Below are 27655 nucleotides of genomic sequence, written 5' to 3'. Positions count from 1 at the left end.
GGAGATATCTACTCAAATCCTTTATTCACTTTTAACTGTTGCTTTTGTAAGTTATTGAGGTGTGTTCTTTATGCATTATAGATTCAAATAAGAAATAATGACATCTTCGCTGCTGATCCATCTCTCCAGACCCAGGCCTAGTTTTATGAGTCACAGATTTAAGACCTCTGGTGACAGACAGGTCAGGTAGGGTCCTGGGCTCCAGCCAGCGTTTGTCTCCAGGTCCTCAGTGCTCGACCCAGGGCTCCCCCTGGCGGCCAGCGGCTGTCATCGCCCGTCGCTCTCCGGGTCCCTTCGGCGGCCCCGGGGCGGCCGGTAGGGAGTGCGCAGGCGCGGTCCGACGTGGCCTGGGCCTGGCTGGGGCCGGAGGGTGTCAGGCCTGTGCCCTCGCTCTCAGTGGGCTGTCGGGCTCGGAGCGGACCGCTGGCGTCCCGTGCTCCTTCTGGAAGGTCAGAGTGGGCCAAAGCTCAGCTCGGCGCGGGTGTGGTGACGCGTGGGCGGGGCCGGCCACAGAGGGCGTCACGCGGGGCTTTGTGAGTCTGGACTAACCCGGGCTACGCCGCAGGCTGTGGGGGGCTGCGGCCCGCGCCACGCCGGCATCTTTCAGGGAAGCCCTTCTAACCGGAGAAGTTTCCAGAAGTCCTGCAGAGGGTATTCCAGCTAGTTCTGAAGGAGCCTTCGCCCTCCCTCCACCTCCCACAGTGCTGGCCCCGGGAACGGCGCTCAGGTCCTAAATCCTCCCGCCCCAGGACGCCGCGCATCCCTGGTGCGGGTCTTTCCACCCCTGGTCCTCGCGCATCCCTCGGTCCTGGTTCTCCAGTCTCCGAGTCCCCGGTCATCCATGGTGTGGGTCCTCCCATCCCTGATCCTTGCGTGTTCCCGGCGTGATTTCTCCCATACCTGTCCCTGCTCATCCCTAGTGTGCGTCCTCCAGAGTTCTCTCTCCAAACCCCGCTGGCTTTCTCGCTCCCCAGAGCCTAGAGCTAGCCTAAAGGTGGGCAGCTAGCTCCTAGGAGCAACAGTACTGGAAATGAACGGCGTGGGGGGTTTTGGTCATTGGAACACACTGGTTACTGGCATCCAGCGTGTCCGAGGACCCCTGCGGCCTAACTTCGTATCTGGGAAAAGTTTTCTCTGGGAATGCGCACGGTTTTTTGACGCTGCATTATTTATTGCGTTAGTGTACGGCTGGCTCCGTTATTCCCATGGTTGTGATATTTCTTGACGACCCTTGAGGTTTGCTGTGTTGTATTATATATACGTTAACGATCTTGCCTTCTAATTTTTATTAGATAAATTTTGTCTTTGTAAAAATGACCCTCGGCTATCTAAGAAGTTAGCAACTGTCTTAAAGTTTACTGAAGCTATTAGGCGAATAATAGGGCAGTAGAAGAATGCTCCTAGTTCCGAGGGAGTTACTCTTAGTTCGTGCTCTTTCCTGACTGTCTTCATTGATGGCTGTGAAGGACTTGTTTGAAACAGGAAACTTACGTACTAACGTGGATTGCTGCCCATGCATGGTGCTCTCTGAAACACACAGTTCCCTAGCAAGCCAAGTATTAGCTAGGATGGTACAGGAGTCGACTAGACGCCCACCCCGAGTATCAGTCCCCCATGTTCTCTACCGGGATAGGAGTAGGTGATGTAGTTTTGGGATCTCAGCTCTGTCTGCCAACAACAGTTGATCATGGAATAGTTACTGTACACAGCACTGAGACTGAGTCTCAGCTCTTTTCATTTTCTTTAAATGTCATATAGCTGGGGTGATGAGTAAGTTAGCTTTATTTCATCATTCCATATTTTATTTTATTTTTTTAAAAAAAATCAGGTAATGGAGCTCAGTAGGCAACAGGTACTTCACTTGCAGAGGACCCAAGTTCAGTTCCCAGGGCTATAACCGCCTCTAATTCTAGCTTCAGGGGATCCAGTGCCTCTGGGTACCTACACTCAGGTGCACACACCTGCCCCTCTCCACATGTGCATAATTAAAAATAGTAACATCTTTAAAAGATCAAAATAGTTCAAAAGTCAGACTGCACTATGATTTTGTGCCCTAGAAATGTCTACGTGTAATTTACCAGTACATAATTTAAATGACAAATCCTTCCCATTCCCCTCTTTTGTAATAGACCAGGCATGCTGGCCTTGGAACTGCTCTTGCTATTTCCCTTAAGCACCATTGTTTGCTACCTTTTCTGTCATGGAATGGCGCCGAGTTTCCAAGGATTTTGAAACAGAATTTTACTTCTGCTGGTGCAAAATGAACCACATACACACACATATGAGTGTTCATATAGCTATGCTTGAAGAAGGTGACTCTTAAGTCTTTTATTAGAATGTTTAAGTGGGCTGAAGAGATGACTCAGTGGGTAAAGAGCTAAACCTGAGGACCTGAGTTCAGATCCCCCCAAAACCTGTAATCCCAGCCCCCCTCCTGAGAGATGGAAGGGAGGACAAGAGACTCCTGGGAAGCTAGCCTTGTCTGTGGAGTGGGGACAGAGTGGGGGACAAAAGACCCTGTCTTAGACCAGATAGAAGACCAGGATACGCACCCAGCATTGTCCTCTGACCTCCCCAGGCCTGGGCACGTGTCTGCCAACATTTCATACTCAGATTTGTTCACATACAGATAAGAAGAAATAGATGTTTAAAAGTTAAAAGTCCACCATTTTTTTATTATCAAGCTAATGGACTGTTTTATAACTTCAGATTGGTCTTCCAAGACCTTTCTGGTTCCAGGCTTTGAGAATTGAAGCATATGAAATCCTTAACAGCTTTTCAATCTTCTCAAGACATATAGTAGACAGTTTTCCTCTGTTTAGTTCTCGGTTCTACTCTAAGCACATGAGCCCAGCCTGCTGCCCAGAAACCACACGCAGCCCAACACAGCCAGCCACAAATGTGGCCCAGCACTATGTAGATGACTTAGCTAGAAGTTTGTACGCTTCAGAGTCCATGCCTCCTTGTGCCCTAGAAAAATGAACTGTAGAACGTTTGTCCTGCGGCTTCTGGGAGGAGAAAGTGGCATTGCAATGACAGCGGGGTAGGATCCAGGGGAAGTGCTGGGTTCAGTTCAGTAGTAACACTGGGGTAGGGCAAATACAGGTTTGTATATGGCCACTTGTATGTGATAGTTCCTGAACTGGGGGCTGAGTGTGTTCTGTCCACTACCATGAAGTTGCTGTGACTGGACCAGCTATGGGCCTGTCTTTCACTTCTGAGAAGTCCGACTACTGAAGCCCGTGGCCCCTTCATTGTGTAGACAGCTGTGGAGATACTCTCTGCCCCTTGACTATTTTTTTTTCCTGTTCCGAGAAGCTGTAAGAGTCCAGAGTGCCCAGCACATGTGGGCATTGAGCGTTTGCTGTGGGGTACGTTGGATTGGACATAGACTTTGAAGTACAGCATAGGCTGTCTTTGGAAGACATAACACAAAGGAGGAAAATACTCCACAACTCATTTTGATGCATGCCAGAATAAACTTCGTTGTATTAGATAAATAAAAGCTATCATTGAAATTTCACCTCTTTCTTTTACTTTGTTAGTGGTTCCTGGAAAATAAAAATTAATTTTGTGGACCGCAGTGTAATCCTCCCGGACAAGGCTGCTGCGGCAAGGCTTGTATTTATTCTGTAAAGTAAGTAACTCGCCTTTCACCACGTACATGAAAAATTAAATATCTTGTAAGCCAGCCCCTCTGCTTCCTTCCAGAGGCCGCTCGGATGGGTTTCCTGACCCCGTTCTTGGTGTCTCCGTGGCTCTCAGCAGTGTGCTAACACTGCTGCTTGTCTTGGGCATCGCAGCTCAAGTCCCACTTAGAGGTTTTAGCGCCTTCATCCTGGCACACAACTTTCCATCCACCCGTTTTCCTGTTCCCTCAGTACGGTTTGCTCCATCATTTTGCTTACGTCAAGATCCTCTATTTTCAATGTTAGACACCAAGAGAAGCTGAATATACCCTGATTACTTTATGGATTTTGTTTGGCATGTTTTATCTGGAGTTAATAATTGTCTTGATTTTTATCTCTGATTTTTCATTTTTACTAATTAAATCCTGAATTCTCCCAGGGTTGTATAAATCTTTCCTAAAGCCCAGAAACACACCAGAAATTGCGGGTTTTTATTTCCCGAATACTTTCTGAAGTGTCTTCCCTTCTGGCTTTCTCACTCTGGAACTACTTCGGGAATTCCATCTTCAGCCCTGGGATTCCACTAACTGTGCTGTGCAAGTAACTGTCTTGAGGTCTGCCTCACACCCCTATCGGGTCCCCCAAGGCTGCTGTCTGGCCTCTGTCAGCACGGTTTAAGCCTGGGATTTCTGCTTCCTCTTTTATCTGATCTGTTACTCCCGCTACTCTTTCCACCCGGCATTTTCTCTATTCTGCATTTCAGAGCGTTTTGTCCTTCACATGGGGCCTTTTAGACAAAGTTCTAATTTTATTGCAATTTCCTGTTCAGCCTTTTATTTCATTGCTATCCATTCTGGGCATTTTCTCTAACTTTATAAACATTTTCTCTCTCCACTGAGTTTACCTTCCAGCTGTGTGTGATCTCTAAAAAGCTAATTTTGGGGGGAGGGAGGGGTGTCCTTTTGGGCACATGCCTATCTTTTATCTTACAGATTTTTTTCCCCTTTGAGGTCAGCTGTGGGCGGGGCTCTTCCTCTGGAACCATCACCTAGTTTTTCTTTTGTTTGAGATGGGATCTGGAACTCTCCTGGAGCTGACCAAGTAGACTACTAGCCTGCCAGTGAGCCCCAGGGATCCACTTCCTCAGCCCTGGGGTTAGTGTGTTGGGAAGAGGTCCCCTGGAGCTAGGAGCTAAACTTGGATCCACCTCTCTAGCCCCCTTTATAGTATTTTAGGATTGGGCACATTTATTTATCAACTATAAAGTTGATCCTGAATGTTTTGTCTGAAGGATTGGGTGTACAGTTGTGAACAGGCTGGCCTGTCCTTGAAATACATTCGTGTGGGAAAGAGGGCTATGTATGCAAAAAGCTAACTGGGTAATGACGGGCGATGTTTCTTGTCTTGCAGAGATGGAGCGAGAGCCGGGAAATGGAGAACCTGCTGAAATTAAGATCATCAAGGAAGCCTACGAGAAGGCCTTTTTGTTTGTTAATAAAGGGCTGAACACGGATGAGCTAGGGCAGAAGGAAGAAGCAAAGAACTACTACAAGCAAGGAATAGGACACCTGCTTAGGGGCATCAGTGTCGCGGCCGCAGAGCCAGGGCGCTCAGGCCCTGCGTGGGAGTCCGCCAGACAGATGCAGCAGAAGATGAAAGAAACCCTTCAGAATGTCCGCACCAGGCTAGAGATCCTAGAGAAGGGCCTTGCCACATCTCTACGGAACGACCTTCAGGATGTGCCCAAGTTATACCCAGAGTTCCCTCCTAAAGATACATGCAAGAAGTCCCCAGAGCTAGATCCCGTTAGTTCAGCCCCCCAGCCTGCTGAAGTAGATGGGAGTGTCTTTGGTGCAGGTGCCGCAGGCGCCACAGGCGCCACAGGTGCCACAGGCGCCACAGGCGCCACAGGTGCCACAGGTGCCACAGGCGCCGGGCCAGGTGCTGCACCTTCTGCTGGGCCCTTACCTTCGCCCAGCTGTCCCACTGAAGCACCCCCAGCCTACACCCCCCAGGCTGCTGAGGGTCACTACACTGTTTCCTATGGAACAGACTCTGGGGAGATCTCCTCAGTGGGAGAAGATTTCTATAGGAACCATTCCCAGCCTCCCCCTCTCGAGTCCTTGGGGCTCGATGCAGACGAGCTGATTTTGATACCAAACGGAGTGCAGATCTTTTTTGTAAACCCTGCGGGAGAGGTTAGTGCTCCATCATACCCTGGGTACCTGCGCATCGTGAGGTTCTTGGATAATTCTCTGGATACGGTTCTGAACCGCCCTCCTGGGTTTCTCCAGGTAAGCTCTTGGAAGCAATGTGTGAGTATAAGCCTGGAAACAGGTAGTGTACCTCATTTTCATTTGTTGATGTTTGTAACACATCCAGAATAAGAGCAGAAGACAAAAGGTTGAATCTACAGAGTTCTGAATACATCCATGTTTGTGTGTGCTGGCATTTCCTCTTTTTAAAGTTAAAAAATCTGGTTTTGGTTTTATTTTTGATTGACTTTAGGACCTAAGAAAGCTATGTTTTGTCTGAAGAAGAAATGCAGTTACTTGAATATCAAAGGGAATTTATGTGAATCATGTTAATATATGCCTGTAAATATCCACAGACGTTATCAAGACCCACCTGGGGGTCTGGACTGGCCTAGAACCACTCTGCCAGGGGCGGTTTTGCCCCTTGAGGGATCTTTTTTTGACAGTGTCTGCAAGTGTTTTCATTACAACTGAAGAGTGATAGTTACCTGGTGTAATAGAGCGGCCAGAGAAACTGCTCAGTGGCCACACAGCATAGCCCATCAGGAGGAAAATTATCCATCCCTAAACCTCAGTCAGGCGAGGCTCGAAGCCCTGGCCTAAAGGGCTGAACTGCAGCTAGGATGACTAGAATGGTCCCACAGTAAAGACTGATGAGAAGCAAACCGTGTGTCAGGGCATTGCTGTGGGCTTAGTGGGGTCTGTGGGGTACAGTCCAGCCTCCATCTGCTGGGAAAGGGTTGCATGTAGGTGCTGGGAGATGGGCTCTTGAAAACCGGGACGCGGTGTACATTCAGTGGGGTTGTGCTGAAGAGACATCACTGTTTAAACAAAGCGGTTGCCTGTGCCCAGAGCCAGATAAGATAATAGAACTAGGCACTGGCTGCCTGCAGTCCTCATGCTGCTTTGCCCTTGTTCTTGTGGAAGCCAAGCTTAACAATGGTTGGAAGCTAATCAGAGATGTGGAAAACATTCTTGGGGCACAGTTGAAAGATTCATTACTAAACAAGAGGCATTGACTGTTATCTTAAGAAGGAAGCCTTAGGGTTAACAAGAGCAGGTTCAAAACTGAGGTTAGGGAGGGGCTGTAGAGAGTTTCTGCTGGTCTGGCCACAGTGTTGCATAGTCATGGGGCCTAAGAGCTCTCTGGGTCCTTGGCTCCAGAGGTGCAGGAAGAGAGCATCAGAAAGATGGCCGGCCCTTGGCTGCCGGATCTCAGCTGAGAAGATGCTCCGGTTCCACCAGCAGTTTGTCTTTCTTACTTGATTCAATTTGGTTCTTAACATTTTACATACATTGCTTTTGAGTCTGAAATAAAAAGTAGAATTGCACCCCACGTTTCATTAATTGACTGTCATTCACATATTAGCTATTTGTAGCAGTGTTCTGAAGAGTTAATGAGTGTCTATTGAATATATTTATCCTAAAAAAAAAAAACCAACAAAAATCACAGCTATCAGTTAGAAATTAAGTAAAATCTCCTATGCTCTAAAAATCATTGTTAATCTGTTTAGGACATGAGAGTAGGGTTATGTTCAATAAGCAGATTTTCTAATACACATTAGATAAGTACCTACTGAGTTGTTGTTTAGGTTTCTGAGTTCCCTGGCGTCACACCATACTTTAGAAAACACTGTAATCAGCTTTGTTCTAATCTACTTGAATTTTACTATAGTCAAAATTGATGAATTCTGAGATAGAGAAGAAAATCTATTAACAAAATTTGAAAATGTTTGTCAGGCCCTCTCCAGGAGTCAACCTTGAGTGTGTAATCTTTGTGCATTTATCTTCTGCTGGTCAGCAGGGGGCGATGTGTCCGAGATCCTTTCGTTTCAGTAGATTGATCTATCGAATGATCCCTCGATCGATCCCTTGGGTTTCTTTATGGTGGATGGTGTTCTAAGGTTGGGACATTTATACTTCAGTTGCTAGAGAGTGAAATACATGACAGAGGAATACATTTAGGAATTCTGATTTGGATAGCCAGGATATGAACTTAAGTCTGAGTGTTGGGAAAAACTGACCTCCCCAGGTGGTACCGCAGTATCATTTGGCTTTAGTCTCAGTCCCCAATGGCATGCAATGTTCTGCTCTGTGTCTGTCACATGAGGTTCCCTGGACACTTGGCAAAACAAAACCTAAACCGTGTGTCTAAAGAATGTGCTTAGATGCAAGCTGCACTTTCTGGTTGTCAGTGCTGAGAACTTAAGTGCCCTGGCTGTGCCTCTGCTTTTGTCGTAAAATGACTATGGCAGACTATTTTCACAATGGAAATGACCTAGTTGTTCACGGGGATTAATGAATGAAGAAACCGTGGTACATGTTTGTGATCCGGAACTGCGCTCACAAACTGGAGGCCATTCTGTTCAGTGAGACTAGCCAGACACAGAGAGCCAAGAGCCACCTGGTCTAAAGGCCAAGAGTGGAACGATGGCTGCTGGAAACCAAGGTGTGTGGATGGGGTGAGAGGAGAGGAGAGGGTTAATCAGTGGACACTGAGTAAGGAATGCCCAGCTGTGCTTGTGGAGCATAAATACCGTGCTTCAAGAAAAGATTTGCGTCTTCACTATAAAGAAATGATAGGTTTCTGAGGATGTAATATGTTTAACCAGAACATTACTGGTTGCCCTGTTGATATGACAATTTTATCCTTCTATTTGCCAGTTAACAGTGAAAAGGACCAGCCGGTTTGAGAGGATGCTGTAAGGATTAAGTGGATAGCATCAGTACTGTACTAGAAAGTCATTTCATGTTCTAAAGGGAGCTAATTAGAATAATCAGCCCTCGGTTTGTATTAACCATTTTTTTTTATCTAAAGCTAGCATCATCTTCAGTCAAACTCAGGAGCCCTAAGGCCACAGGAAGACTGTTAGCAGGGTGTTTATAGAGGTTTTTAATGCAGGAAGACCAAGGTAGAGGACAGTTTATTTATGAGGCTTGCTGATGGTGGGTCTATAAACCCTAAACGGCACCAAACCTTGACAGGTTTGCGTTTAATGTAGCAATTTCATGGTGATCCCCTCACTGACGGCCTGTTCTCCCCAACTCTTTCAGGTGTGTGACTGGTTGTACCCTCTAGTTCCTGATAGGTCTCCAGTTCTGAAGTGCACCGCGGGAGCCTACATGTTTCCAGACACCATGTTACAAGCCGCAGGGTGCTTCGTAGGGGTTGTTCTGTCATCTGAGCTCCCAGAAGATGACAGAGAGTTGTTTGAGGATCTGCTGAGGCAGATGTCTGACCTTCGGCTCCAGGTAACCCGGATTCCTAGGTAAACTGACATAAGCGTGAGCACCAAAGATGTACTTCCAAAGACCCGTAACAAGCTTCAGGGAGATGAGAGTTGTCTGCCACTGGTTGTGCAGATTGTAGGCGCTGGAGTTAAATTCACTGTGTGGTAGCTGTTAGCCTAGCTGTTACCAGCCTACTCTGCTTGTAATTTTCTCATACGGGGTCAGTGATAATGTCCACGTCACTGGGCAGTGGTGGGAACTGAAACTCTCATTTGACAGCTAGCAGGTGGTCATGCCCGTGGATTGTGCCTATTTCACCACTGTTTACAGCGGTGTTAAACTCTGAACATTAATTCCGCTTTAGTAGACTTGGACATACAAGCTGTATAAATGGTATTTGAGAGAGATTTTGGTCGACACAATATTCTTATGGTGAATGAAGGCCAAATAAAACATGATACATGGTCCCAAGGAGTTAAGCTAAGTATGTGTGGTAAAGTTTCTTTTCTAAAAATGATGAGTGTTGGCGGTTACTTGCAGCTAGATTCAGTTGACAGCACGGCAGTGTAATCTTTTGTTTTCCTTCACTCACCAGGTATTGGGTTCTTTCATTAACCTGTTAAACTGTGTTAGTGGCAGGTGCCGTGAGCAGGGACAGGAGAAGCTAAGGATAGCTGGGTAGTGTGGGTGCGTGTGTGTGTGTGGGGGGCAGTAACCTAATCAGTGATGACATCACATACAGCCTCTGTGTAGATGTGTGTGTGCCCGCATGAGTGTGTGCATGTGTGCCTGTGTGTGTGCGTGTGCACAGTAACTTAACAGTGCTGACATAACACACAGCCTCTGTGTAGTACGTCACTGCCTGTGTGTCCACAGGAAGGCGTGTGTGAAGACTGGAACGTGGGTGAGTGGATCTGGCCACACCCAGCTTTACTGCTCACTTGCTGTTTTAGTCACTTTTTGCTGCAACAAAACACCGGACAGAGAGACTCACGGAAGGGAAGGTTGATTTTGGCTCACTCTTGGAGGATATAACCTTCCAGGGCTGTGCATGGCAGCAGGAGCGCAAGGCAGCTGGTCCTGTATATCTCCAGCCAGGAACAGAGGGAGATGAACGCTGGTGTTCAGACCCCTCTGCCCTTTTTATTCGGTCAGGACCCCAGCTCATGGGATGGCGCTGCCTAGAGTGGATCTTCCTGCCTCCATTAGCATGGTTCAATAATGCCTCCCAGATGTGCCCAGAGATTGACTCCCATGGTGCTTTAAATCCCACGAGGCTGACAAGAGTAACCATCATGCTCACTGTGGTCACGTGTAGGTGCTCACAGGCCTAGTGAAGGACACCTTTGCCCTCCCCTCTGTGGGTCCTCGCTGGCAGGCTTCAGGGAAGGACCTAAGGAGACTCCAGGGTTGCAGAATGCTACTCTCTGTTATTTTGCTCTTTGGCTCTATTTTATTTTCGCTTCTGTGCTGTTGCAGAGTGTCAGCTGTAAGCTACAAGTATCTGCTCTGATTTTTACATTTAAGCTTTTGCTCGTCCAGCAGAGCATGTGCCATCACAATGCCTGTGGCTTGCAATGAGACACTTGACCCCTTCCAGCAGTACAGTGCACTTATACATGAGCTTTGTTCATTCCTTGCCTTTGAATACATCCTCAACTTTCTGTATATCCTCACGTTTATTATTGCATTAATTAGATCCCAAAGTAGCAGAATCCATTTCAAGGTAACTCACATGAATACCTGCTAATGGTTGCTTTTAAAACTTTTTCTTTTGAACTTCCCTGTCAGCCATCTGCCATCTTATATAACCCAAGAAACTCCAGAGGGTTAATGTTTGGTAAGGAGGTGAGAGCAGTGTAGACAGGAGAAAGCAAGGTCTAGGTTGTGGCTCAGAGGGCAGAGCACCTGTTCTCAAGGCTCACGACAGTGGATTCCAGAACTGCTAAAAGCTGTACACAGTGCACTGGCATTTGTAATCCCAGCACAGCCCTGTCCAGCTAGGGAAGCAGAGGCAGGAAGATCTCCAGGAATCCAAGATGTGCCTGGCCAAATGGCGTGCAGGGGACCCTTTAAAACGCCAATGGTGTGAAGGTGAGGACCAGCACCCAAGACTGCCCTGTGACTGTCACATGTGCTTCATGGCATGAGCACACATGGCTGCACACACAAGGAGTAGCAGCAGCAGTAGTTATCTATGCACTCAGACACTGGTGTTTGAACATGTGTGTCATGAGCACATGGTGTAGTGTACCCAGAGGAATGTCCTGCAAAGACCAGCTGAGCTAAGCCCAGTCCTTTATGCTCCAGGCAAACTGGAATAGAGCAGAAGGAGAAGATGAATTCCAGATCCCTGGGAGAACAAGACACCCCTCTGAGCCACGGAAGGAAGCTTCTGGCACCGATATCAGGCAGTCGGGTTCTTCAGATTCTTCAGTAGAGCAAGGCAGCAAGGATGCTCGCCATAAAGGAAAGCGTGGGAAAAAGGCAAGTTAATGAGACAGCGGGAGTGTGCTCCCAGTGTGACTGTCATCCGCCACAACAGCAGGTCACAGACTGTCAGAGTCCCAAACAGGGCTGCCAAGCATTTCTGCTCACACTGCTTTAAGACTTTGTGTCTCCTTCAGTATTTCAAAAGCTTTTTATTTTTACACTAAGGACCACATACTTTTTTTTTTTAATGCTTCCTCTGCTTGTTGGCTAAGAGCTTGCTCTGGATTTGCGCTCCTTCCCCTAATAAATAATAAATAAATGGAGAATGGATTTTCTGTGAAATTGTGAAGAAAAAAATCATTCTGCTTTTGCTTTTGTAAAACATATCTTAATTATTCTATGTATTATTTCTTGTTGATAATTTCAAATTAAATTTTATCATATAGATTATATATCACATGTATGGAAAAGCTTAGTCGTAATATTTCCTAATATTTGCGGAACTGAGCATTGCCTTGTGACTTCAGGATCCACTGGATCCCATGCAGACAGGGGAGCTACATACTTCTTTCCTCACGGCTTGGGCAAGAGTGGGTGGGTGGCCAGTTTTTTTATATATATATATATATATATATATATATATATATATATATATATATATATATATTATATATATATCTTAACAATGTGATAGTCAAGAAATTATATTTCAGAATATTATAATTTACATTCATTTTGTTTTGGATGATGGTAGGCACTCTGTGTACTATCTATTCTTCTACATCCATTTTTACTATTGGGTCGTTAATCTTTTTCTGCTCAGTCTCCAAGAGTTTTTATATGTTGGAGACATTGGCCCCAGTGATACAGATTTTCTTTGGGTTTTACTGACAGGTAGTTCTTCTCCTATAAAGAGTTGTTTTGTTTTGGGGAGTTGTTTTGTGTGTGTGTGTGTGTTTAAATTCCACAATCCTCTTATCTTTTTTAAAGCCACGTTCTTTGTAATCCGTGCACGAAAAATCTTTGTTCTTTCCAGCTATTTTATAGCACTCTGAGGTCTGTGGTTACCCTGCTTCTGGGTTCTTAGAACGGATGAACTTGACCAAACCCTTTGACGCTGTTTGTGAAGAGCTGGTGTACTGGTGTTTCCATTTAAGTGGGATGGCAGGCCATTGTGTAGCTAGATATTCAGGTGTCAAATTGAGCATTTTCTTCTACCAAAGCTAGTTCACTTAGATACATCCTTCCTTACTGGCGGAGTTATCTAATCTTTTACCCTGACAGTACCATAGACGTGCAACTTTGAGGGGTGATGGCTGTGTGACACAGGTCACGAGCTGGTGGGAGGAGGTCATGGTTAGCTTGACTCTGATTTAGTAGATGCTGTGTTGGAGTTGTATTTCTACCTAGAGCTCATCAATGGGAGCTTGTTTAAGACCAGAGCCATTTCAGTTTTGTGGCAATTCTGGTTTTCTCTTTTTATTAACAAGGTGAATGCTTTCCCTCGCCTCAGCTAGTGTTTATTGACAGTCTGTTATATAATGTTTCGGTTCCTTTCCTTTGTATTTCACTAACCTTTACATTTTGAACCATTTTTACTGTTTAGACTAAAGATACTCCAAGTGAAGAAGTTAATTTGAGTCAGATTGTGCCCTGTGAGCCAAGTTCCGAAGAAAAGTCGAAAGAACTGCCTGAATGGAGCGAGAAAGTGGCCCACAACATCCTGTCAGGTACCCAGAGCTGTTCGTCAGCCCCCATGGGGTCAAACCTTGAACCAGTAAAAGTGTTGCTTATGGATTTTTATATATTAAATAACAGATTAGAAATACTGACTGACAGGTGGAAGGGCGGGGCTTCTGAGAAGGCAGCACATTGCTGTGTAAGAGTGTTCTTCCAGGGATCCCTCAGCTATCAGAGATGTGAGCATAAATCATGTCCTTTGTCGTGTGTTCTCATCCTTTCTCCCCTTCCCCCAGTGTCATGTTCTGGGGTTCATGCCCTCTAAGATCCCCATGTTGAAGCAGCAATCCCCAAAATCACAAAATAGAAGGTGAGGTCTTTGAATAGCCACTGGGTTCTGAGGAAGGAGCCTTTGTGATTGAGATTGGTTCTTCATTGAAGGGGCCCTGGAGGCTGCCCTGCTTCCGGTGCCATCAGGAGTTCCTCACCAGCACCCCAGTACTGGCTTTCCAAGAAACAAATCTCTGCTGCTTATCAACTGCAATTTTGCAGTGTTTGTTACAGCAGCAAAGTCCAAGATGGCTTCCTTTTCAAGAGAGTGAAAAATTTCTCATTCATATTTAAAAGTGTAGTAGCTTTCTGCTGCTATGGCAAAATACCAGAGACCTTTGTAAAGCAAAAAGGCTGTCTTGTGGCTCAGGAGGCAGCAGTCCCTGGGTGGGTACTCTCTCATAAGACTGCCAGAACAGGAGAAGATGAGAAATGGGGAGCAGCAGCCTCAGGGGCTAGGGCCCTATACTTCCCTTTGAGGTAATAATGCTTGACCTAAGGGCCTGTCTGTTAGGTCCACAGTATCTCCCACCAGCATCCTGACCTCACGCAGCCTTCAGGCCACAGATAACTGTCCTGCATTCACACAACTAATAATTTGATGGGCTTCAGGATGATGGGGGGTCTTAGCCTGGGTCATCCTTGTGGATTCCTGGGAATTTCTCTAGAGCCAGGTTTCTTGCTAATCCCATAATGACTTCCTCAATCAAGATATCTCTTTACTTGCTCTCATCTCTGTCCTTCCTCCATCTGGACTATCCTATTCCCTCAAGTTCTCCTTGCCCCTCCTCTTTCCCTTCCACCCTCCCTTCCCCCCACCCCCTGCTCCTGATTTTGTCAGGCATTCTGTCTGTTTTAACTTTCCCAAATTCAGCTTTACATTTTTTCCCAGACTTTTCACTTTTCAACCTCTAGGTCAGGAACTCTAGAAACACACTTTGTGTGTGTGTGTTTGTGTGTGTGCGTGCGCACGTGCGTGTACATGTGCATGCTCAGTATTCTTGGAGGCCACAAGAAGGCAACAGGTCTGGAGCTAGAGTTGGAGTTGTCCTAAGTTACCAGGCATGGGCGCTAGGAACAAACTCAGGCCTTTTAGAAGAGCAGCATTCTCTTAACTGCTGACTGTCTGTTCCCACCCCATCTCAGGATGGCCGTCCTCAGGCCTTTGTTCCTTCTGGACTCTCCTCACCAGGGTGGTAGCTGGTCCTGGAGGGAGAGCAGAAAAAGAAAGCTCTCTGATTAGTCACTGCAACCTGCTCTGAGCTGTTGCTGCTCTGAATAAATAGCTGTGGTTGTCATGTGGCCACGCACTGTTTCCTGCCACAGATCTGGATCTGGAGAGAACGAATGTGTTTAGGAGCTTTATGTTCTAGAGCTGGCGTAGAGGAGATGTAAACTGCAAGCTTCTGGGAGGAGGAGGGTGCTCCTCTTGCTTCTTTGTATTTCTCCAGCCCCCACCTACACACACACACATTGTCCTCTGGCTGAAGACCTCTCTCCCCCTACACAAGGCTCTGCCTTCTTGATGTCTCGGTGGCAACAACTTTTCTAGTTCAGGCTGTGGGAAGCATTAGTAAAGCCGAGGGTGGCCCACACCCCAGAGACAGCTGCAGGCCAGGCTGCTCCTGACTTATCCTGGGTGCTCGTGCTCCTGACATTAGGTTCAGCAGAGCACAGGACTGAGAGAACACAGTCCCCACCCAGTTAATGCTTGGGTCTAAAGCAGGCAAGAGTCTTCAGAAACCAGGTGTTTTGGTTTCTGGCTTGAATTGTTTTTCTCAGGATTTCATTAGGACCAGTGTTGCCTAAAGTAAGGTGGTAGAAAGGGCAAGAGTGCCTCCTTCCTCCAGCCTTAATGACCTCAATTTAGGAGTCAACATTAGGATTCGATCATAGAAAGGTGTGATCAGCAGCAGATTCCTGCATATTGTTATACCAGCCCAGAGTAATATAGGATTCTGGTCCAGAAAGATGTGTGGCCTAAGTAAAAGGCCTAGTTAGAAAGGGCTTCAGTCAGACCACAGATGGCTCAGTGGTTAAAAGCACTGGCCACTTTGCAGAGGACCTGGGTTTCATTCCCAGTATCCTCATGGTGACTCTCAAACACCTATAACTTCAGTTTTAAGGAGTCTTCCACCCTCTTCTGGCCTCTTTGGGTACTGCATGCATGTAGTGCACATACATTCTGGCAAACACATAAAATAAAAATAAGATTTGTTTCAGGAAGAAGCTGTAGGTATGCAGTTGGCATGCCCATGGCCCATTAGGATCTACTACTGAACCTTGTTTTATGCTCGTGTTATTAAAGGATTTAAAGACATAACAAGCCATAATCGCTGCAATTTTAAATTTCCCTTGAAAAAGGTGCTTCCTGGGTGAGCTGGGGTTTAGTCAAAGGTGCTGAGTTTACTGGCAAAGCCATCCAAAAAGGAGCTTCTAAACTCCGAGAGCGCATCCAACCAGAGGAAAAACCGGTGGAAGTGAGCCCAGCTGTCACCAAGGGCCTCTACATAGCGAAGCAGGCAACTGGAGGGGCAGCGAAAGTCAGCCAGTTCCTGGGTAAGTGCCTGCGCTTCCTCTGGGCTGGTTACAGAGGCTCCATTGCTCCACAGGGAAAAAGTATGAATGACGTGGCTCCCTTCCCCCACAGTTACACATGCAGCCCAGCAGCGTAGTCCTTCTGTCTCCCTGGGTGACACTTTAGCATTACAGCCCCAAGATTTGTTTTTATAGAGTCACACCAGTCTTCAGTGGATTTCCATTAAATTCAGTAAAAATGAAAGTGGATGTTTTTTTTTCTAACAGAAGTCTGTCCGAGAGGCAGGGTTTCCAGAGATACAGCAACAGCTAACAGAGACAGTAGCAGTCATGCAGAAAAGCAGTCAGGGATGGTCGTTTGAGAACTTTGCGTGAGGCAGGTGGTAACATCAAGAGAGCAGTTTCTCTGAGCCTTTTGTCTCTGGTTGTGTTAGTTGATGGTGTCTGCACAGTAGCAAATTGTGTTGGCAAAGAGCTCGCTCCGCATGTCAAGAAGCATGGAAGCAAACTCGTTCCAGAATCTCTTAAGAGAGACAAAGATGGGAAGTCCACTCTGGATGGTGCCATGGTTGTGGCAGCGAGTAGTGTTCAAGGTAACAAACAGCCCTGGGTTTATTTTGTTATTTTGTTTTTATTTTTGTTGTGTTTCTGGAAGGGCACTGAGCTACCTGAGACACTCAGGCAGGCTGTATACCTTAGGTGAGACTGACTTTTAAATATCTTTACAGGATTTTCAACTGTCTGGCAGGGCTTGGAGTGTGCGGCTAAATGCATCGTCAGCAATGTGTCTGCAGAAACCGTACAAACTGTCAGATACAAGTAAGTGTGGCTTCATTTTAAAGATAAATAAGTCTCCTGTATCATCAGCTCAATCCATGACGCTTAAGATTTATGTCCTTACTTAAATTTCTGATGAGCGTACTTTTTACTCACTGTTTCCTAAATAGGGAAGAATGTTAGTCTGCTGCTGATTGAACTCCTGTGGCTTTGATTTATGCTGCTAATTGTTATAAATGTTCATTAATGCAAAGAATATGTTTAATTTTTGACTACATAATTTTGACGGAAGTGTTTGCTTGAAGGAAAAAATAAAGACTTGATTGGAGGCCCAGCATTAGCATTGGCTCATCAGAGCGCCGTGACTCCCGAGTCATGGTTCCCCACTGCACATTTATATTGAACTAGAGACGCCGTCTGTTTCACACGGTCAGTAGACAGGACAGAAATAGATTTGCACAGCTTATCTGATAGTTGGTGGCATGATCTCCTCCTTTGGCTTTGAGATCCCTGGAGAGAGTTGACTTCAGTGTGCCCTGCTTAGTTGCTGTTAGACTCCCCGACCCCTTCACCTTAGCAGGTGACCTAAAGCTTGCATCCAACTCATAGCCAGTGTCTTTGTCACCGGAAGCCCCTCAGATCTGTTTTCAGTTCTTGACTGGTGAGACACAGTGGGAACGGCACAGGGAAGCACAGGAAGGCAGAGCTCTTTACTCCAGAACCCCACCTTGTGTGCAGGCAGCAGGGTCCTCAGCCAGGGGGCGGGCACCAGGAGGACAGGCATGCCAAAGAGGAGAAGAAAGAGGACCTGTGGCTTTATTGAGGTCCATGGGCCTTTGGGGCAGGTGGGATAGGCTGGCTGCTTTAGAGAAACCATGAAAGGGGAAGTCACTCACAGGACTGTGGTGTCAGCATTGGGTTTTGTTATGGTCAGCACTTGTGGAGTCGAGGGAAAGCAGTCGAGCCAGTGAAAGGAAGGAGTCAACTGTGCACGCAACGGCTACTAGTTTAAACTATGCCAAAGGTGGCGGGATATACCTGGTTCCAAATACTGAGAAACAAATACTTTAGCAGTGTTATTAAAAAACAAATTTAAGTTGCTGGCTTTTGGGTGTCTTCTTTGTTTGAACTTGGTTTTTGCCAGTGTGCACTGTACAAAACTGGACTTCAGTGCGAGGTTTCACATGTGTGTGGCGTGCTCCTTTGGGCTCGCTCTCTTCTGCCTTCTGTCTGAATCAGAGAAATTAAATCTAGTGGGACCTGAGTTGTTTCATTAGCTTCAAATTAGTTTGGATCTTACTATTTATTTATGAAAAAAAAAAAGGAGCAGTAGGGCTGGAGAGATAGCTCAGTGGATAAAGTTCTTGCCTTACAAGTAACTGGAGAATTGGAGTTAAGATCCCCCAAACCGACACAAAGCCAGGCAGGCATGGCAGCCACTTGTAAGGGGGTACAGAGACAGATTCCCGGGACAAAATGGAATTGGAGATCTTTGGGTTCAGCGAGATAATCTTCCTCAATTAATAAAGTGTTGAGTGATCTAGGAATAGGTGAGGCCTCCACACGCATGTACATGCAAATGTGCATATTTGAGTTCATACTTAATGTATTTGTACTGTGTTCAGGGTTACTCATATGTGTTATTTAATTTTAACATTTCTATTGCAGTTTTATAAGGAAACTGGAAGGAAACCAAAACATTAGAAGTTAAAGAGCTTGCTGGAGTTTACGTTCCTAGTCAAGTGGTGGAGCTGTGGTATAGACCAAGTAGCTGTCATCACGTCTGTACTCTGCTTATACTCGGGGAAGCGTGCTGAGCCACCTGCACTTGGTGCACCGTCCGTACAGCTTCTTAAGTTCTGGACTGGCTTCTGGAACCATCAGTCTGCCGTTATTTAGATTGCTTTCAGCTTAGGTAGTACTAAGTTTAATTTCCATCCTAAATTGTTTGTTCTCAGTGTGGGGCATGCCTCTAATTCAAAGCAACACGACAGCTTGGGTGTCAGGTTTACTTGGCTGAAAACAAATACAGAGTGAATTATAATTACCATTTCTTAGCACAGATATTGGGAAGTGAGGGTGCTTGTTAAATTTTCTCCACAAATGTGTGGATTATTAGTGAGGAGGTTGGCGTATGAACAAGTTTCATTGCTGTGAGGAAACCATGACCACAGCGACTCTTACAAAGGAAAGCATTCAACTGAGGCTGCTTAGAGTCCAGAGGTCTAAGCCATTGTCACAGCCAGAAGCATGGCAGCATGAGGGCAGACAGGGTGCTGGAGAAGGAGCTGAGAGTTTTTACCTGAGAGTAGGCAGCAGGGAGAGAGAGTCACACTGGGCCTGCCTTGGGCTTCTGAAACCCCGAAGCCCATCTTCAGTGTCCTACTCCAACAAGACCTCACCTCCCAATGGTGCCTCTCGCTAGGAGCCATAGTATTTTAGCCACAGTCCCGAGTGAGTGCAGTCCTGTGTGCTGTGTGTTGGTGTTGTTTCCTTCTCTTCCCCAGAGATGCGCAGCGTGAATAAATAAAGCAGAATTACCCAGCATTGACCTGGTGACCAGAGGAGCGATTTCATCAGCAGTGGCTTCACTTATGCAGTTAGAGTCTTGGGAAGAAGGAAGAGGCCATGGGAGATTGAGGATTTGGCCCCAGAATTCCAGATTTTGCACCTATAAAGGCCCAGAAGTAGAAAATATCTTTGATGAAACCTGTCGGCTGAGCCGGCAACAGCCTAGTGACAGAATGGGAGAGAAGCTATTTGTAAACACTTCATTTCATTAGTTATTTGTTTAAGTCTACACTTTCTATACCTTACACGGATGACACTGGAGAAGGCAGAATGAGTATTTCTTGGTGTCTACCGATTTAGTGTGATGAAGAAGCTGTGTCCTCGCTGCCTGTGGAAGGCGCTACTCTCCCACAGAGTTTTAAATCTGCCTAAATCATATGCATCAGGCCTGGGAGGAAAACAAATGCTTTAGATGAGCTCTCTTACCTGGTGTTTGCTGACCTTGGTGGGAGGGGGTAGGGATACCGAATCTTTTAGGTGACTAGTTAGACTTTTTTTTGTCTGTTACTTTAATACTTTGGTCTCACTGTTCTTTAGATTTAGGCAGGTGGAGACATACAGGAATACTGGAAAGCCATGCGCAGCCAGTGCAGAGTCCATCCGCAGCAGCTGCCCACTAGATAATCCTCGCTCCAGCTTAACCTCTAGAGCATCAGAGGCTCCTTGGCCCCTTTCTGCCTTGTTAAGGAGGATGATGTTGCTGCAGCAGGTTTGGTTTGCCTGTAGTTTCTCCTGGTAAAATTTTATTTTTATCCAGTTATGGAAAAATAACTAACAGTATTTTACTAGAAGAATTTTACTCTCAGATGTCACTAGATTGTATTGGCTTTAGAGTAAAATTTGATTTAAATACCCCTTAAATTTGTATAAGTGGGGAATTAACTCCAGTGACAGATGCCATAGTTTCTGAAGCCAGATCTGCATGACGTCCATGCAGGAATTAGTCTGTCTCCTCTGTTGCATACAGATCTGTACAGATACTTAAACAGCCCCGTAGTCCCTGTCTCTTGTTTTTTCTTATGTGAGGACTCTGGTTTCTTGAACATGATTTCCAGGGCCTTCATTCTCCCCATCATTTTTCATTTTGTGAGTGACAGGTTTAAGTTTGTCAGTTTCCTAAAAGGAATCAGAGTTGACTTGGGTGTTCTAGAGCCATGCTGATATGATCAGGTGCAGAGCGCTGCCTTCTCTTGTGTTGGTCAGGTTTTGCTCTTGATGAAGGAACACAGTGTATGTTTTGAGTAGCCGTTACTTTGCTGACTTATATTGTATTTGACACTTAAAAAATACCTTTAAGATCTGGACCTTGGTTCATTTGATGCCGGGGATGGAACTCAGGACACTGTTGGTGAGTCTCCCACAGTGTAGCAGTTCTCGCAGTTTGAAGAACAACAGTCAAGAGACAAAGACACTCATTTAACACATCAAGAACATTGTAGCTTTTAGAAGTGCATTGCACACAGAAATATCCTGTTCTGTGAGGTATCCAGCTGCAGAGCAGGAGTGAGTGTTCCAGCTATTCGGAGATGGGCATTTATGCTTCTGATGATTTCTTGCTCTTGAAGACAGCACCTTTTCTGTGTGGCCCCCACGGTGATGGGAAGTGTCCTCCAGGAAATGTTCTACTGTCTTTTCATCGTCTCAGACTTGGCTTTAAAGACTTCCTGCTTATCATTGCCAGAGGGTTATGGTCACTTTTCCATGCTGAAGCCCACACTTCATTTTTTTATTGAACCATAGCTGGTGGATCCGCTGAGAACTCCCTCGGCTGTGGTGTTTGAGTCTTAGCTGGTGGATCCTCTGAGAACTCCCTCGGCTGTGGTGTTTGAGTCTTAGCTGGTGGATCCGCTGAGAACTCCCTCGGCTGTGGTGTGTCTTCTACAAGGCAGCCAACCCTTCGCGATGCTGAGGGTCGCAGAAAGCAGTTTCAGGAAGCTTTTCTGCTTGTGTCTAATAAGGAAGTCCACATTCCAGGGTGATTCTGAGATAAGATTCGACTGACTGTGGGTTCTGTTGTTTGTAATTACTAATTCCCTGCTGAGGAAAGGTTGGGGGAGCCACCTAAGCCACAGTAAGATAGGTGGCTTTAGACTGACAGCACTGGGTTGGAAAAGCCAGGGTGTTGCAAGTCTGTTCTGGTCAGGAGGGCTGGCAGTAGATTCCTTAAGCAAAAAGCAGATCAGTGTTTGTCTAAGATGTCAGTTGCTGGTCCTCAGAGCCAAGCCTGGCCACCTGCGCTCGGGGCTGCACAGTGGAAGAAGACAACTGACCCTAACCTCCTCACACACATGATGAATAAATGTACTAAGTCCAGAGGTGACAGCTCTCTCCGTGAGATTTCCTGTGTAGGGGATTTGAACCTTGGCTTTGGTTGTTGTATAGGCAGGGCTTTGTGGATCAGCAAAGCTTTAAAAGTCTGTCACCAGGGTAAGGGTAAAAGTACAAAGGGGAGGAGCATTGTGGCGTCCTTGTAGTGTTCAGATTAGTTCCTCAGAGCTGCAGTGTTAAAGACTTACCAGCATCGTCAATATTAAGTACTTGTGTATACTTTTATAATTTCTTATGTATTTTACTATGCATTTTTCATTGCTCTATATTAATTGTGCACAATAGTAAATTTCATTATGACATATCCATGTATGTATATGATGCACACCTATATTGCCCTTTCTGTCCCCCTTTTCTTCTCTCATATCCCGAATAGACTCTACTTTTTACTCTCGAATTTTCCACCCACTTCAGATTTCATGTGTAAGAGAAACAATCCGGCAGTGGTCTGTGTGACACTGGCTTCTCTCACTGAACATGGTTCTGCTCACTTCCCTTCTAATGATGTTTCACTTCCTTGTTGCTGAGTTAGCTGGATCGTGTGCATAGCTCACTGGTTTTCTTTTATTCATTCAGTTTTCTTTTTCCATTCATCCAGTAATGCTCACCCAGGTGATTCTGTCACTTGACTACGTAAAAAGCAGTGATCAACATGGGTGTGCAGTTGACTGTACGGTGACCTGTTGCATGCTGGGTGAAGAATCTGAGACAAGTCAGGCATAATGGTACCTGCCTGTAATGCCAACAATGAAAGGCAGAGGCAAAAGGGTTGAGCTTGCAGTAAGCTTGGTCCATGCAGGAAGGAGGGCTGGGAGGAGGAGTTGGGGGAGATAATGCCACAAGTAATCATATCATTCATTCATGAAACACTTACTGGATGCCAGGCGCTCAGAAGCATAGGATACATTTATGAACAAAGCAAAGATTTTTCTCTGTAGTGGGGTTTATATTTAGTGAGATAAACAAAGATGTTAACAATTGCCATTAATACATCCTATGGTGTATAGACAACAGTGAGCTATGGAGGAAGAAAGGGCCGTCAGATAGAATTGGTTGTCAGTGAGGCAGGGTGCATGGGTCATCAAAGCAGGTTAGAACTAAGAAAATAGCAGGGACTGCTCAAGGCACGTGAGGCATCAAGTCATGACATGTCTGGACGGACAGACCTAACAGCAGAGGTCCAGTGTATTTCACAGGTTCTAAAGACAGCAGATGGCCAGTCAATTGGCAGTGGAGTGGTGTGCCCAGAGAATGTCACAGGATCTCTGCTTAAAGGCAAATCAAATGCTTGTGGGTTAAGGAGCATTTGTGATGCCTGAGGTTCTGTGTTCCTTAGATGCTCATGAGTTAAAGGGCATTTGTGATGCCTGAGGTTCGGTGTGCTGTAGATAGATGCTCATAGTTTAAGGGCATTTGTGATGCCTGAGGTTCTGTGTTCCTTAGATGCTCATGGTTTAAGGGCATTTGTGATGCCGAAGGTTAGTTGTCCTGTAGATGCTGGATTAAGGAGCATCTACATTTGTTACTTTGAGAAGTGAAGCAGAGATTTAAACAGATGATTAACAATGTTTGTTTTAATTTATGTTTAGGGATTTTTCACCATTTTTTTTTTATTACTGTTGTAGTCTTTTATCTTCGCACACACTTTTTTTTTTTGCTAAAAGGGCAGCTTTGTAATTGTGGTTTTTATTCTCTCCCATGTCTTCACTTATTAACTAAATTGAAACCATTTTCAGTTTTGCTTTCAAGAATGGCACAGAAGACATATAACACAATCGCTCCTGATTTTAGGAGGATGTTTTCAAAAATATTATGCCATTCTTGCCCTTTTTGTTTTTTCAAAGGTATGGGCACAATGCAGGAGAAGCTACACACAACGCGGTGGACTCCGCTATCAACGTTGGCCTCACCGCCTACAATATTGACAACATCGGCATCAAAGCCATGGTGAAGAGAACCGCAAAGCAGACGGGGCACAAGCTCCTTGAGGACTACCAGATCATTCACGGCTCTCAGAAGGAAAGCCAGGGAGGAGCAAGCGCAGATGTGGGTGGAAACACAGAAAAGCAGGAGGAGGAAGAGGAGAAAGGAACAAAGAAGAAAGATAAATAACAGGAGTTCTGGGAGTGACCTATACCAAAGCCTTACCAGATGGAGTGTGGGAGACAGCAGACGTGGATTCTCCACACAAGGAGCAGTGTTTTCTGTGTGTTCATTCCTACAAAATGACTGTCAGAAACTTGGGGCATGTATCCACTCACAAGAAAAATAATCAGTATTCTTACATCTGGCCTCTAGAAATATGCAGTTTATAGTCTCAGTGAGTTTATTTTCCCTTAAATGTGGCTCAAATATTTTTGCAGTTAAAATAAAGCTTATAATATATGTTACTTAAACCTAATGTCAATCTATTTTTATATGTGATGCCTTCATAAAGCAACGTCAGAAACTGTACAAACGATGTTCACAGCCACATGAATTCTCTTTATGCTGGGAATGAGTGACCTAACGTCAGTGCCTCTTTTTTGCACTAATTATGGACCTTTGAGATACCCAACAGAATTTTCAGCATATAAGCTAAATAAAACCATGATCTTAAAGCGTGTTCTCAGATAACATATTAGAAGTCTTTCTCACACAGGAAGGAGCCTGGCCGTGAAGTGCCGTCTGCAACGTCACCTCCTCTCTGCTAGGAACCAAAATGGCCTTTTGATTTAACCCAAAGAAAAGGTTTCTTCAAGTCTTTAGGATTGAGAGTATGCAATTTTTTGAGAGAATGATTTGTATTAATTCTTTGAGGATTTTGCACATGGAGGAAACTGTTTTGATTATATTCTCCCCTAACTCCTCCTAGGCCCACCCTCACCTCTCCTCCCAACTTCACACTCGTATCTTTTAAATAACCCACGGAGTAGTCTCTTCTGTGCTGCCCAGTGCTCATGGGCTGGGGCCATGCACCGGAGCATCTGCCAGGGACCACACCTCTAAAGAAAACCGACTCTTTGTCCCCAGAGCCATTAACTGTCTGTCAGTAGCTCCTCAGCTAGGGCTGGGGGTTTGTGAGACCCTGCCAGTTCCATGCTGGGGTGTTGGGTAGTTTATGTTGTGGAGGCAGCCCCAGTGGTGAGTGTTGGAGCCCTGTTGTATCCAGATGTCATTCAGCCAGTCTTCCTGAACTTCTGACTCTTATGGTGTTTTTACCCCCTCTCCCCCCGCGTTCCCAAGCCTTGGGAGGGGTGTGGTGCAGACTAGGAAGTTCTGAAGTATGATTGGTATTCTATTTGTTGGTGGCTTTAAGAAATCTCATTTCCATACCTGCTTCTGTAAATGTTTCCTAAATTTGCAGAAGGTAAAACATAAACATTGTATTTACTGATAGTAATATATTTCACTCAGTCATTAGAGTTTATACTAAAAGCCAGTAAGTGATTTTAAAGGGAGGAACCTATTCCTATCAAGGTAAAGAATATGGAACCCTTTGGTGGGTAGTTCCCGCTTCAGCAGAAGGCAGGATAGACGTTTGATGATATTCTTTAAGCTACAAATATATAATTAAATACTCCATGGTTATTTTGTTATTTTGTTGACTTTTAAAGGTTGATATTGGTTTATATAGTTATGTCTATTGTAATCATTGCTGAACCTGTAGTTGACTACCTTTAGATTTCATTAATTGGTTAATGAATGTGCTTTGAGAATAAAATGATCTCTGAATGGCTGGGCCTCAGAATATTTATTGGGCTCGTATTTCAGGAATTCAGAACAGATGGGGATTTTTTTTTTCTCATAGGCTGTAGTGGTTGTTGAAATGGATTGTTAAACACTGTCCCATCAGTCTCTGCATTTGTTTCAGAAACAGAACTGCAAGTATTAGGGTCTTGATTTAAAGCCACCTTAGACCAGAGACGTGCAAGTGTGGTCCACTGACCAGATCCAACTGGCCACTTGTTTCCAAAAACAAATTTTTACGGGGGCAGTTACACTCATTTGTCTACACATTTGCTATGGCTACTTTTTTCAATGCACCAGCTGTCATAAGAATATCGGGCCCCAGACTGAAAGTACTGACCCCTTTACAGACAGTGTGCCGACCTCCTGACTTAGACTGAAGATGACTCTTCATCTCGACAGAGTTGAAGCAAACCACACTTCAGACTTGTGAATCTACTCACCAAACTTTACCACTCAAGATCTTAAGGAGGCCGGTTGCGCAGGCATAATTAAATTGTTGGCTGTTGCAGATTAGCTCAGTCCCAGTCTTGTATTTATTCCCCGTAAGACTGAACACTCGAAGGACAGGGCCAAAAGTCCCAGCTTTCTCACTACGTGCCTAGGTATGACAACCACCCCATCATCTAGGTGACATTGAACTCCTCAGGTATGCTTAAAGGGGAATTATGAGTCAACAACAATATTCTGTGACTCCAAGGGTTCTCAGAGCTTTGTCGGGAACCAGGTATTTAGACCGAGTATCTATTTGCAACTCTTCACATAGACTTCGATCAGCAACCTTAGTGACCTCTCTGACTCACTGGACAATTGTCTTCCTTTAGTATGGTGTTGGTGTTTGTGTCCTATGTGGGGAAATAGGCAATTTCCCCAAGAAAAGTCCTGCCTCACAATTGGCACCCCTAAAGGGACTTGGCAGAACCAAGGAAGATGGGGAGGGGGTGTTATGTGGCCCCTGAAGTGAGTGCTGGGGTACACAGCTGAGGCTGGTCCCTGTGAGACTGGAGGGTCTGCAGGGGCAATCCCATTAGAGCTACCTTTCCCGTGTGATGTGGAATGGTGTGCCACCTTACTATAGTGGTGACGACATGTCCCCAGCAATGGGTGACAGGCAACCAAAGCCAAGCCACCTGAGAGTGGAGATCCTTGGGAACCCTAGGGTGGCGCATCTATCTTCCTCATTTCATGCCACATGGCATGCCTCTCTGAAGAGTCTACCATGTGAGTATAGAGATGGTGCTGAGAACACCGAGGGACTGGGCAAGGTCCCTGGAAGCCGCACAGTTGGGACAGGGGTCATATGCCGACTCTGATGTCGGTCATGAGCCCTTTCGTGATAACAATAAGACCTGCAATGGAGCAGGCTCAGCTGTCTTCACAGGAAGAGCTTGCCCCATTAGAGAGGAGAAAGGACCTGTGGATGCTGCACCAACGTTGCATTGGCCTCTCATTTGTTGAGAAAAGTGGGAAAAGGAAGGCTGAGGTGACATTGGCTGTGACTTCTTACAGATGTCAAGACGCAAGAATGAGAGAGCACAAGTTAGATGTCTGCTTAAGAGAATTCCAGAGACTGCAAACACGTGGGAAAACTGGACAGCGAGGAGGGAGGAAACATGGAAGTGACAGGCAGCATCTCTTGGGTCCAACCCTTAAGACAGAGGAAGGGAAAATCTGGGGTTCAACCAGCATAATAATGCCTAGTGCAGGACTCTTACACTCAGAAAGCATCTAGCATCCTCAGGGGATCCCGGGTGGCTGTTTCCCTCTACTTGATACCAGATGTCATGTCCAAAGTGGGTGCAGGGCACCTGAAAGGGCTAGCCGGGGAGAAGAGATGTCCTAGAGCAAACTGGTGGTGAGATAACCCATAAACCTAGAAACCTGCAGGATTACTTATGATGGCAAAGATCCAGCCGATTTGAAATGTATTGATAGATTTTGCCTGCATGCAGTGCCTGCCGAGACCAGAAAAGGGGAGCTGGGCAGTCCAGCATCCATTATGAGTGCTGGGAACCAACCAGAGTCCCCATCAAGAGCTGTGTGAGAGATACAAACACAATGTACTCTTTTCTGTCAAAGAATTAAATAAGACAAAACTCTTATTTTTAAAAACATGGTCAGGAATCACTTGGCAGAAATCTGAATTCCACCAGG

The 27655-nt window shown here is 45.6% G+C and overlaps 1 protein-coding gene across 7 annotated transcripts; it reads left to right on the top strand.

Moving 5' to 3' along the window:
* Positions 1-323: 323 nt before the first annotated feature.
* Spart (spartin) lies at positions 324-25488 on the top strand. Of its 7 annotated transcripts, none has more exons than XM_057757202.1 (10): positions 344-449; positions 3546-3637; positions 5040-5923; positions 8939-9136; positions 11426-11602; positions 13155-13278; positions 15923-16117; positions 16531-16689; positions 16825-16915; positions 23617-25488. In XM_057757202.1, exons 3-10 carry the CDS (start codon positions 5042-5044, stop codon positions 23882-23884), a joined length of 2094 nt encoding a protein of 697 aa, XP_057613185.1. In that variant the 5' UTR covers positions 344-449; positions 3546-3637; positions 5040-5041; the 3' UTR covers positions 23885-25488. The 7 variants fall into 7 exon arrangements, with proteins under 7 accessions (XP_057613187.1, XP_057613185.1, XP_057613191.1 ...); XM_057757203.1 differs by lacking the exon at positions 344-449 and adding an exon at positions 525-766; XM_057757204.1 differs by lacking the exon at positions 3546-3637 and having other exon boundaries at positions 324-449.
* The last annotated feature ends 2167 nt before the right edge of the window (positions 25489-27655 follow it).

This window comes from Chionomys nivalis, chromosome 24, assembly GCF_950005125.1.
Source record: "Chionomys nivalis chromosome 24, mChiNiv1.1, whole genome shotgun sequence".
NCBI classification, from domain to species: Eukaryota; Metazoa; Chordata; class Mammalia; order Rodentia; family Cricetidae; genus Chionomys; species Chionomys nivalis.
This window is presented reverse-complemented; position numbering and strand designations above follow the sequence as displayed.

What these genes read in the sequence shown, in the direction of transcription:
- Spart (XM_057757204.1), top strand. Translation starts at nt 5,042, where the DNA reads ATGGAGCGAGAGCCGGGAAATGGAGAACCTGCTGAAATTAAGATCATC. An exon ending in GGCCCACAACATCCTGTCAG is followed by an intron (nt 13,279 to 15,922) that starts GTACCCAGAGCT and finishes CCCTTGAAAAAG; the next exon opens with GTGCTTCCTGGGTGAGCTGG. An exon ending in GAAAGTCAGCCAGTTCCTGG is followed by an intron (nt 16,118 to 16,530) that starts GTAAGTGCCTGC and finishes TGGTTGTGTTAG; the next exon opens with TTGATGGTGTCTGCACAGTA.